At 35.1% G+C, this 13,293-nt stretch overlaps 1 protein-coding gene across 2 annotated transcripts in view; it reads left to right on the top strand.

The window, feature by feature from the left end:
* The window catches only part of LOC137652403 (golgin subfamily A member 3-like), a 71,308-nt gene extending 58,543 nt beyond the window's left edge, over positions 1–12,765 (top strand). Inside the window, exons 6-7 of one of the 2 annotated variants that reach the window (XM_068385796.1) lie at positions 3,917–4,149; positions 7,874–12,765. In XM_068385796.1, the coding sequence (XP_068241897.1) occupies positions 3,917–4,149; positions 7,874–7,967 (327 nt within the window). In that variant the 3' untranslated portion in view covers positions 7,968–12,765. Of the gene's footprint in view, positions 1–3,916; positions 4,154–7,873 lie in introns of those variants that run through there. The other variant, XM_068385797.1, reaches the window with a different exon arrangement.
* Positions 12,766–13,293: the final 528 nt, after the last annotated feature.

Genomic DNA, 13,293 nt, shown 5'->3' with positions numbered 1-13,293 from the left:
CCTTTTGGTCGAAAGACCCCATCTCACTTGTAAGTTCTGGTTAGCCCTTGCAGCATCTTGTAAGACTTTGTCTACTTCCTCCTGTGGAAACAGAGTCTTGCCCCAACAGGAGGAGGCTATGAGTCTATTTGGCTCATGTCTAATGGAAGCTTCTGCCAGAACATGCTTCCTGCAGTTTATCCAGGATGTCCAGAAAACGTGCAGGTCGAACTGGAACGTTTGGAGGTTGTTCTTAGCAAACACCCGGAATAGTCTTTCATCCGGGTATAGGGAGGCTAACATCTCTGCCGAGATCATGGAGTGAAGAGACCTTGCTAGTCTGTTTCTAGCGTCGAACTCTGCCTTGAGAAGGTGATCCGGTAACTTGGGGAGCTTCTCAGAGAAGAGAGATGAGGCGCAGTCCGGGTCGAACTTTCCCACCGAAAAGCTAGCAGAGGCATCCTTCCAAAGGGCGGAGGCGCCCGGAAGAAGCATCGAGGTGGGGTCCGTCTCCTTGAGGACAGGCACAGGGGAGCCCTCCTTGGCCGATTGGATGGTCAACTCGGCCACTTTATCAGTAAGAGGAGACGGGACGGATTGAGGTGTGGTAAAAATTGTATACGAACCTTTATGGGGGGTCAGTTTGGAGTCGACGCAACCCCAGTCGGCAAGAGTCCTAGCCCAGACAGTTTGGGCTTGCTCCTTAGGAAAGATGACAGTCTCTTTAGGGACTTTATCCATCCTAACAAGAGCATGTTCCTTCAGCCGGACGAAACCATTGAAGGGGAACTGAAGCCCCGGAGGGTAAAATTCAAGATCATCTAGAGGGCGGGTCCCTAATCCCTCTAGGGTTAATGCACCATCTATGTAGGGTGCATGGTGAGTGAACCTTCATGGGTTGTTCTTCTCGAAAGGAGGCAACTTAGAGGAGTCTGGGGCTACTGGAGGCGCCACCTGATTCCCCGCACGGAGTAGATTGGCCACCATATCCTTCAGCTCCGTTATTACCCCAGATTGTTGTTGCATCTGAGTCCTCATTATCTCCTTTATCATCTCTGTCAATGGGAGTTCCGAGGAACTGCCCACCGACGAAGCCTTGGCTTTAGCGGACTTTCCTTTTTTGGAAGGTTGAGGTCTTGATCTCATAGGGATGTCGAGAGTAGTGGAGGGTCCTGGGACCGGAGACACAGAAACTGAATGAATAAATCATGTGGGGAGAGCCGAAGCCGGAGTCAAAGTGCAAGGAACCACCGAGGGGATGAAACCCTGCCGAAGGAGTGCACCAGAATAACAGAAAGGTACGTGTTCCCAGCTCATGGTACGGAACTCATGGCGGAGTTGGATAGGGGTTCAGACCCAGCTCCCAAGGCCGTAGCGGGGAGAGGATGGAACTAAGGGAACTAATGATGGCTCTGGGCCATCCAAATAACCAATACAATAGACTCGCACACGACAGGACCTATTTAAAATACTAGCCTATTTAAAAAACAAAAAGTAACCACAAGATAAACATGTAAATAATAAAATTAATGCGTAATTCCCGCAAGGGGAAGAGAGAGAGAGAGGGAGAACCCGTGATTGTATGAACAGAAAACGGGAACTCCAGCTCTCGTACTAGGTATAACTAAAATATATGAGAGAGAGAGAGGGAGACACGTGACCGTATGAACAGAAAACGGGAACTCCAGCCTCTCTCTCTCGTGGTTACTATAACGAAAACTAAAATGAACCTTAAATAAAATGCACATAATAGTCCATGATCAACAAAACAATAAAATAGAGAGGAACGAAGAATAGCGAAACGAGAACGAACAGAGTGAAAAATGGCGAAATTATGATAACGCCAAGCGGAAATAACTCTACTATAATAAAGCCCCGAACGCTATTCTTCGTTCGACTAGAATATGGACTCTTAAGCGATAAAAAGTACCAAGACAATAAATATGGTTCAAAATAAAACAAAATATATGGCACGAGGCCAGGAGTATTTAAAAGATAATGAACCTAAGATGACAAAAGTACCAAACGGGCATAACAAGTTAAAAGAGACGTAAAAACGTAAACAATAACAATGGCTGCCAACGCCGTGGAAGGCAAAAGCCGGACGCACTAAAACACTAAAATGAATTAAGATAACATTAGCCTGGTATTAAAAAAGTCTCAAAACAATCTATGGTACTTAACATTGGTGCAGGAGCAAGGAGAGCCTCGGTCATGATGAAACTTCACGAAAACAGTGAAAAAACCAAGCGGCACAAAAGAACAAAACAACACGAAAACAGTTAAAAAACCAAGCGGCACAAAAGAACAAAACAACACGAAAACAGTTAAAAAACCAAGCAGCACAAAAGAACAAAAAACACGAAAACAGTTAAAAAACCAGGCGGCACAAAAGAACAAAACGACGCTTACGCTTGACCTATGATGTGAACTTTACAATGAATGACTCGCGAAATATGTAAAACCCATCGCTGTTTTTCTTGCCATAAATAAAAGAAAATATTAACTTGCCTTGTAAAAATATTTCATTTTTATAATGTCTATCCATCTATATATCTATCTATCTATCTACCTACCAAGGCTCTTCCCCCAATTTTGGGGGGTAGCCAACAAAAGGAGTCTTTCCTTCTCTTAGCTCCTCCCAGCCTGACAAGGAATTCAGCTAAGTTTGGTTGGTACTGAAAGGCTGCCATAGCCCACCCTTCCCTGTTATCCACCACAAATGAAGCTTCATATGCTGAATCCCCTAACACTGCTACCTCAGGGACACCAAGGCAACAGGAGGAAGAAGCCAGGCTTATCAGAACTGCATCACAATTGCTCACTATTCATTCCTATTTCTAGCACACACTTTTGCCTCTCACAGCTATCCTCCTATCACCTAGAGCTTTGTAATGTAAAAGAAAATATATTATTTTGTAAGAAAATATTTGTCCTATTACAGTAGTATAATTTCATTAGATAAATATTGATCTACTATCAGAGATGTAACAAATTAAATAAAACTAGTGTAAAATATGAGATTCTATTCTAGTTATAGTCAAATTTGCACCTAGTAATGCTCATAGCAACTGATACAGACCCATGAAATAATTAATCGTTATTCAATATTTCGATAATGGGAATACTAATGTTAATCGGTAACCTATCGAAAGGAAATAATTTGTACGCTCGTTTTCCGTCAGAAATATTACAGCATTAAACATATGATATGCTCTCAACTGATATTAAAACTTTTCCTAATATTTTTATTTAAAATGGATACTGTACAGTATATTATCAAAGAAAATCGTAACTTACTAAAGAGAAATTAATTTAATTTGATAAAATGAAATATATTATTTCTAAAGGAAATCCACGTACATATTAGTGTACTATTTCAGACAGACTTGTGATGTCTTCGCAGTGAAAAAAGGGGTTGTAAAAAGGGACAGTTTTAAATCGCGTACATATTAGTGTACAATTTCTGACAGACTTGTGATGTCTTCGCAGTGAAAAAAGGGGTTGTAAAAGGGGACAGTTTTAAATCGCGTAGGTTGTACGTCAACGACTACCTGTATTCTTATATGTCGACTTCATTTCATAAGTATGAATTTGCCATATGTGGCCGTTTTCATGAACTAATTAATCGCAGGTAATGATAGTTTACTACCTCATTAATGAATTCAATGGCTGTTCCAGCTCTGCTGAGAACGTGTTCCCTATTTAAAGGACTTGGGTTTGTATAGCTAGGAAAAGTATGAATTATTTTTTGAAATTATTATTTTCATGATTGTGTTGAAGATAAAATTCACGGGTTATGGTAGAATAAGGAAATGTAGGTATTAAAGAATGGGATTTGTTGAGGCAGTAATACTGAACTAAATACTTGTTATTGAAAGCCCTTTACAATATTTAAGATTCCTTATTTCCACTAATTTATGACTTGTTTTAATAGAATTATGAAGCTGAAGAAGAAGCACGAGTGGCTATCCAGTCCGAAGTTGGTGTCATACCTTCTCCTTCACCCCTTGATCTAACTGCCTTGACAGAGCTTATGGAGAGATCTGTTAGGCCAGTTCGATCTGAAGCACCATTGAGCAGCTTGCAGTCCTGCCTATCAACCCTCAAAGCTGAAGTTGCAACACTTCAGTCACAGCTTCAAACCAAGGGAAAAGAGCTGGATGATGGGTAAGTTTGGTATCTAGACATTTCTGAAAACTAGTTTATGGAAATCAGTAACAAGTAATTTAATCAAATATTCAATTTCAGCTGTAGATGAAAAGTTCATGTTACCCTTCTACTTAGCATATTATTTTTATAATCCTCCCCTTTGTTCATATTGCTTTCATCTCCGGAAGCTTGGGATATTGACATTACTTCTTACAATTAAGAAATTTCCTGATATCTTTTCTTCCCATACATTAATGCCTCTGGTAAAACGAGAACAGCATCTGAGAACAAAATGATGCTGCACATCCATCACATCTTCAATTTAAGTCATCTGCGAGGTGTAATGTGTGCTTCGCACCTCCAGATGTCAGGTTTTTACCTGATTAGAGAAGGGGTGGAAAAAAATCTAGAGAGGTGGAGACAAGCGCTTGAAGATCAAAGTTTAAGGATAAGTAGGCTAAAGACAGAATAACTGTGGTTGGGAGGAGAAGGAAAACAGGGTCTGTTAAAATGGGTTTGGACATCATCATCATCAAGCATGTTAAGACATTCAAGTACATTGGGTCCTGTCAGATGGATAATGGAGGCATGGATTCAGTGTGCTTGGATGAAATGGAGAAGATCATTGGGGATATGTGATTAGAGGATTAGTGCCAATGTAAAAGGACTTTTATGAAAGTGTAGTTAGACCAGCTTTAGTGTATGAAGCTGAAACTTGGCCAATAAAGACGACTCGGGAAAGAAGTTAGAAGTGGCAGAAATGAGCGTGTTGACATAGATGTGTGGAGTTGGGAGAAGAGACAGGATCTGATATTATTTTATTAGGGGGGCAGTGAAAGTAGAAGTGTTGAAAACAATTCAGCAAAGTCTTACAGTGGTTTGGGCGTGTCATGCGGAGAGAAGAAAATCACATGTGCCGAAGGGTCATGGACATGAAGGCGGATGAGGGAAGGAGGAGGGGAAGGCCAAAGTTCAAATAGAAAAGATAAAGTAGCAAATGACATGCAGGAAAAAGGATTAAGATTACAAGATGCCCAGGATAGAAGAGAATGGTGAAGGCTCATACGAAACAGTGACCATATATAGACGTGTAAAGGGTACAGACAAAGATTTAATGGTCTTATGAAGTCTTATTTGGATTGTGTTAGCAATTGCCTCATTTTTGTGTATGAGAATCATTTGATCGGGATTTGCATGCTCTTTGTCTCTTTCCAAGGACAACTTTTCAACTTTGAGAATCTTGTGAGGAGTGCGTAGTCCTTGCTTTTCCTCTCTGGGAAATGTGTTTCATGATCGGATTAAATTTCTAAGTATCAAAGAAGCTCCCTTTTAAAGTTAAGGGAAAATCTGGAGAATGATGATGATAATTCCACTCCAGCCTTTGACTTGGCTTGGTTACAATCCAACTAATTACTTTTAATATAGTCTCTCTCTCTCTCTCTCTCTCTCTCTCTCTCTCTCTCTCTCTCTCTCTCTCTCTCTCTCTCTCTCTCTCTCTCTCTCTCTCTCTCAGGTGAGTGATTGAACGAGTGTGTGTTTTCCCATTGTCTTACTTTTTTAATTAGTTTCAATGCAACTGCTGATTTGTAATCATGCAGACAAAACAACATTTTAACTATTGATACAGTGGTACTTGTTTGAAATTGTTTGGATCTACTGCTGCCGCTCATGTTTACCATGACTTACTATGAAAACTTTTCAATCCTCTTAAACCAGTCAAATGAGTCAGATTACCAAATACTATAATTTGTATAAAGCACTCAAATTTTTGATAATTCTGACCATCCTTTGCATTCAGATCTAGCTAGACTGAACCCTTGTGTGTATAGTACTAAGTATTGCATTTGATTCTAGCAGTCTTGCCTACTTCATCATAAGGCTTAATACTACACAGTATAGAAGTTTTATTCCAGCTGTGACCAGGTTGTGGAAGAATTTTAATAATTTAGCGATTTAATCGGTGGAAATTCAGGAGTTCAAATATGTTGCTAGTCTTTTTTTTTTTCTGTTAACCAGTTTACATTTTTTTTTTCTTTTATATGATAGGTAGTAGGTTGGTCAAGGCACCAGCACTACCGCTAGAAAGATATTGGGTCCTTTGCCGACACATGCACAGAATAATCTGGCCTATTCTTTACACATTCTCCTCTTTTCCTCATACACTTGACAAAACTGAAATTACCAAACAATTCTCCCTCTTTCAAAAGGTTAACTATGGCACTGTAATTTTTCAGTGGCTACTTTCCTCTTGGTAAGGGTAGAAGAGACTCTAGCTATGGTAAGCAGCTCTTCTAGGAGAAGGATACTCCCAAATCAAACCATTTTTTCTCTAGTCTTGGGTAGTGCCATAGCCTCTGTACCATGGTCTTCCACTGTCTTGGGTTAGAGTGTACACTCAGGCACACTATTCTTTGTTTCTCGTCCTTTTGTCATTTTGGAGTTTTCATCCTAGTGTCATTTTCAAGTTTTTATAGTTTATGTATGAAAGATTTATTTCAATGTTATTGTTTGTAAACTTTTCTTGTAGTTTTTCTCTATTTCCTTTCCTTACTGGGCTATTTTCCCTGATGGAGCCCTTGGACTTATAGCATCTTGCTTTTCCATCTACGGTTATAGCTTAGCAAGTAATAATAATAATAATAGTAATAATAATAATAATAATAATAATAATAATAATAATAATAATAATAATAATAATAATAATAAAATCTATTTTAAGATTGTTACTGATCTTAAATGTTGTATATTTTTGTATTCATAACTTTTCATGTAAAGTTTTTATTTCCTTTCCTCAGTGGGCTACTTTCCCTGTTGGAGCCCATGGGCTTATAGCATCCTGTTTGTCCAACTAGGGTTATAGCTTGGCTAGTAATGATGATGATGATAAATAATGATAATTTGATCTATTTACCATGGTACTTCCCCCAATTTTGCGAGGTAGCCAGCATCCAAAAAGAAAAAGGGACTCCTCTCCTGTTGTTTTAGTTCTGAGAGATATCGAAGATTATAATAATAATGTTAATGATGTGATAGGGAAGCAGACTTTGGCTTTAACCTTAGCATCAATCACTTTCTGCTTACAGAATAAGGAAGATGAATTTTTGACAAATTTTCACTTTCACAAGATTGAAGGTGGAAGTCATGTTATATTACGAAGCTTAGCCCTTTGTTTTTATATTAATAATTTTTTTTTTTGTAATTCCTTTTTCCATCAACAACTGTATTACATATTGTATTTGTTTTTGTCCATTGCATACTTAGGATATTAATATCTTTTCTCTTTTTCATTTCTGCTCAGTTTTCCTTACTATATTGGCTGACATTATGGTTTATGAAATGTCATGCTCAGTAAAGGGATCACTACATATCACAGAAAGGAAAATTTTCCTTTTAACTTTGATAAAATACAATAATTTTGTGATGGAAATAGGAGACTTCAATGTTTGTACATACTGGCACTCGCATAACCTTCACAAATGCAATATTGGACTTCATTGGGAGTGTGATTGAGCATAGTTGTATGTGAGATATGAAAGGATTAATATGACCATAAGGTACAGTAAATACAATTATTCTTAAACTTGAAGCTCTGACCAATTTCAGATTTCTATAATGTAAGTTTCATGTTACAATAAAGGATTTTCTTTTTTCTTTTTTTAGAATTGATACCAGTTGTGGGTTTCTTGTCTGTTTTTCTAAGAATTGAAGATCCATTTAATTTCCTCACTCATTTATATTTCAGGTCAGGTATGCAAGAGAATACTGAAGCAGCTTTGTTACCTGCAAAAATAGTAAGTTCCCCAGCCCCGAGCTCATCTACTACCGAGATAGTATAATCATAATGGAAGTGTCTGTTACATAGATATTTGTTCAAGGAAAGTATTACCATTAATGGCAAACTTCTAGACATACAGTATTGTTAGCTGTGAAGTGGTACAGGTACTGTAGTCATTTATGCTATTTCTTGTCTTATGGGTGGAAAATTTGATGTAATGATAGTTTCCTCTGTAGGCAATTTAACCTTATGTTGAATGTCATGTAAATAATAGATATATTATATGTATATATATACAGTACTGTATACATATATATTTTGGTACAGTATTTGAATTTTAGGTTGTGGTGTAGTAGTTGATATATATTGGTTGATCTGATCTGAATTACAAAGTTAATGCAACTTAATTTTTAGATATATTTTGTTGATGAAATTAATATACACTCTGTTTCCTAAACATATCGGTTGGTATGCTGTATTGGAGTTTGGGTGATGACTGAGAGAGTTGAAAGATTTTATTTGATACCATGCTTAACTCTTATGGTAGATATTTAGTTTCCGTAGTGTACTGTCTTAGTTTAAAACCTTTTTCCAGATTCCTTTGTATTGGTGAAATGTTTAAATATTTTTATGGAATATACTGTAAATAGTTTCTAATTGAAAGTATATTGTGATCAGAAAGATGTAATTTCCATAAAACTTTGTAGTGTTGATTTTCCAAATGTTATATAGTGTCCCTCCATTAACACTAGCAGGATTCAGTGGTGGATGGGTTAATATCGAGTGTACCCCTTTGTGATAATTGTTGTTCTTGTCACTCGATCTTCCGTTCGAGAATTTGATATTCTCTTTCAGTTGATCAGGTTTAAACTTTTAAAAACCGATTCTCAAAAAACAGGTAATTATTAGTGTAATTTTTCTCTACATTTTAATGACTTTACAAAGTGTTGATATGAAATTATAGTTGAATTATAGTTGGGATCCACGCACAAAGCTACTAGATCATAGTGATGCTACTTAGCAGCAGATCTTATTGAAAAGAACTTTTTATATGGAAGATGCAAATGTAAAAAGCACCTTTTTGAGTGTGGGTTTAATAATTTTTTGTATTTTCTACTGAAGGTAGCTTATGCAAGGTTAAGATACTATTTCTGTTGTGCCAAGACAGATTTGTGATAATGGACCCCTTTTTTACTGGGGACAAATCTTCCAGTGAGGAATGGCACTGTTAGCATGTTTTAACCACAATTTGACTGTGACATTTAGTCACAATTATTTATGGTTGGTAGCTATGCAAGGAATCACATTGAAATTATTGTACAGTTTGCACAGTAATGTATGTATGATTTTCCAAAATTAATTTTGGTATTTTTTGTAATGTTGAATATTACCTCATATGGACTTATGAGTTTCATTTAAAATCTGGTTTTTAGAATTGATATTAAATTCATATTAATGGAGCCTGTCTTTTTTACTATTGTTAGAAGTCAAGGAATGTATTAAACCGAACAAAGTATGTTATACTGGCTGTTTAGTGTTATTCGCTTTTTATGTTTTATTTATGCGTAAGTTTTGATATAAAGTATGCTGGTTTTGTAATAGGAAATTTTGATAATGTTGTAGGTTCAATTTCTTATGAGCTTATTAACAATTTGTTGTTAATGGTTGCACTTGTTCGAAAAAGAACATGACAGAAATTTCACTAAAAAAGACAAGCTTGTACATAGGTTTTAAAAAGTCAGATTTTAAGTAAAGACTGCTTAAATCGAAAATCAGTCGGTTAGCCTGTGGTTGTAAATTCAGTATAAAGTCAATACCCTCATATCCTGTGTGGTTGATAGTTGAGAAAGACATCTGTTAGTGAGTGAGATTCTTTCACTTAGAGGAATTACAAGTAATGCCAAGTTGTCCGTTAATTTTAAGCTTCTAGGTACTTTTTCCATCTAATATCCATCATGTGTAAATTGAACTTTTATCATCAATTTATTTTGTCTTAATCTTCTCTTATTCATCTTTAGAGAAAGGTTGATTATAGAATTATGTTTATTACTCATCTATGTGGTCATCCATTTTTTTATGATACGAAGGATTTATGTTATGACTGATGTTGCAAGTCAGGTGATGAAATAGATATTGTGCAGCTGTTCATTAGATCCTATGTTGTCTATTGGAATGCTTGTCATAGCTTTATTGTAATTGTGTGGTCATTGTCAGATGAATGGAATAGCTTATAAATACATACATACATACATGAATAGCTTATACATACATACATACATACATACATACATACATACATACATACATACATACATACATATATTTGTTCTTGTAGTTGATTACTATGCTTGACTAGCAATTAGGTTTAGAAAATAATTTTATTAATTATACATATTTTACTTATAACTTGGTGATATGTTGATTTTAAAAATGAGGAAAGGTTTCAGTATTTCATAGTAACACACTTATGGTCAGCTGAAGTTAGAGGGACGTGAAAATTTAATTTCCAGATTTGTTGTCGGCAAACATTTCTAATTGAAATGGAGAGCTTCAAAATTTCAGCTAGTTCAATTACAGTATTCATAAATGGTCTACCTTTTAAGCAGTACTCTAGATGGTACTACAGGTTCTTTGTAGTGTCCTTTGGGCATTCAGCTGCATTGCTGTCTGCCTTTTAATATCATTAAGTCACTTTGCCTTCTTCACCTAGCTATCCAACTTCTTCTATTCGAGTATTTCTCTTTGATGGTAATTGAAGAATAAATTATGAGGTCAAATTTGATAAGGATCTTAATAAGCGACTCATCAATGCTGATGAACTACTTTTGAATCATTAGAAGTTCTATGAAATGTTTTGATAAAAATATTCATATGGCCATGACAGATATGTTGTCAAATGTTGAAATGTTTTCAGCATGTAATTTTGCTGAAGCTATTTGGATATTTTTAAATGATGATTAGATATGCTGATATTTTTAATGATTATTTTAGTAAGTAGGTTGGAAATGTGATATCGTTTAGTGAAATGATAATGGGTTGAAAAAAAAAAAAAAAGATTTTGTGATCAGAGCAGTGATTAAATTTCCAATCTTTACCGTTGGTGAAAATTGGCTACTTAATTATGTTTGCTCATACCAAAGATATATAAATTTAGGACGGATGATTTGACCTACTCTCTTAAGGTTTTTTCATTGCAAAGAAGCACAAATTAAAAAGTGAATAAGATGTGGATTTTTTAACATTGCAAGTGGTTTGAATATGTGCAAGTGTACATTTTGAGTACTGAGTATTTTATTGGAAAGGAAAGTGGAAAAAGGAAGATTATGTAATTTTTACAGTTGGAATTGCAGTGCATAAGATAAGAGTAAATGGATGGAACTTTTACATTAGAGCTTGGGTACAATAGCTTCCCCTTAACCTCTTTGCAGTTACTATATTGAATAATCTCAAATGTTTTGTTCCTCTTGTATTTGAAGTTAAAGTATTTAAAGTATAGCTTTACTTCTCATCTGTTTTAGGACATTTTCCCTGGTGGAAAATGTCATAACTTCCGTTGACATTTATTTTTTTTTTCAAAATTTATTGAAACATCCCTGTAAACTCTTGAATTGCAGTTTATCTAAGTGTTGGATAATTGGTAGTGTTTCTAGTGGCTTAGTTTCAGTACAATAGTTCTTGTCAGAAAATCTTTTTTAAATTAGTGATGTACACAACAGAGGTCATCCAAGTTGGTTAGATTTCTTATTAATTGTTTTATATACAGATATTTTAGTATTTTCTCAAATTTAAAAAGTTTGTATTTGTTATTACTTTCCTTGGTATTTTGTTCTGGTCTGGACTTGAGGTGTAAAACCATGAATATACATTAGTTGCATGTGTTTTAAGAGTCCATTTTCCTTTTCTTTAGGTGAATTATAATAGTATTTCTGATGGTAGAAATTCTAACATGTAATGGAAATGGTTGTGGGAATAGTTTTTATTAGCACTTTTTATGAACTTTGATAAAAGCCTGTACCTGCGTATTTTCCAACAGACTTTCTACGGTAAGTTTTTGAAAACTTCCCTTTGATGATAATTCTGCATAAAAGGAAACTTTTTTCTTGTCACTATACTATAAAACTAATGCTAAGAACGGTTTTAATCGATTTTAAAAAGAATTAGAAGTAGTGTCAGTAATGTATGATGATAGACAATAATCTTGAATGCTTGAATTTTTACCACACATTACATGGTGATCTTCACCCATAGTTAATTCTTTAAGAAAAAAAAAATCTAAAATCTTGAAATTTTTTTTTTTTTTTTTTTTTTTTTTTTCTAATCTGAACATGGATAAATGTTAATTTTTTTTGGAAAAACAAAGTTGTAGACATTGTACAAGTAAGAATAGCCGTGGGATTAGTAAACTTAGAAACTAGGTAATTTTGCTGTTAGATATATTTTCTCAATTTAGTACTGTATATAATTTGTCGAGATGGTTTGAAAAAAGAAAAAGTTTTATTCATACCACATTGTAGAGTACAGCAGCTCCTTTCTTCCAAGTATGCAATGTTATAATTTTTTTTATGAAAGAGTGAATTTCATGGAGATTCAGCATATGGTAAAAAAGACTGTGATTGAAAGTACATTATCGAGTTTGGAAGTATGATACTGTATAGTACAGTATTGGTTACAGATGTTATAACTCCTTACACTTATATTGATGTATTTCCTTTGTTTTGTTGTCTTTATCTAGTCTATTTTGTTGTATAATCCAAAATTCTGTTCTCCTGTAACAGATGAGCTCCAAAGTATATGCAAGTGTGTATCCTAACAGGTATGTACACATAAATTTGACATATAAATAAAGCTTTAATTTTTAATCATGTATATTTGATTTACTTTTTTTTTGTGTGTAAATCAACATAATTTCTCATTTCTACTTAAAGGAGAGAATTATTCATTTGAACTTAACTTAGTTCCATCATCTGCTTTGGGAAGAAATTAAAGGAGGTATGTATATCAGGGCCACTTATTCTTTAAATTTTTTGGTATGAATTTTTTTCTTGTATGATAAAGATGTTACAGTTAGGTATGGCTTGAGTGAAATCAGGAAGGAGAAGGTTTTCTTTTTTTTTTCTTCAAAGAACCTTCCCCGATGTTCATTTTGCTTTTATTTCTAAGTTTGGTTTATATTGACATTTACCCCCAAAACTAATAAATATCCAATTTTCTTTCCTTCCAGTAGGCTTAGGTCTCTAGGAATTAGAAAATCTGGTAGCTAAAGGCAATAACTATGGCTTGGGTGACCGTATCATATCTCTCTCTCTCTCTCTCTCTCTCTCTCTCTCTCTCTCTCTCTCTCTCTCTGTCTTCTTAACTTGTCCGAGATCTCTTCATAATGAATATTA

The sequence above is a fragment of the Palaemon carinicauda genome, chromosome 13, assembly GCF_036898095.1.
Source record: "Palaemon carinicauda isolate YSFRI2023 chromosome 13, ASM3689809v2, whole genome shotgun sequence".
In the NCBI taxonomy this organism is placed as follows: Eukaryota; Metazoa; Arthropoda; class Malacostraca; order Decapoda; family Palaemonidae; genus Palaemon; species Palaemon carinicauda.
The sequence above is the reverse complement of the archived record's forward strand: the minus strand, read 5'-3'. Positions and strand labels throughout refer to the sequence as shown.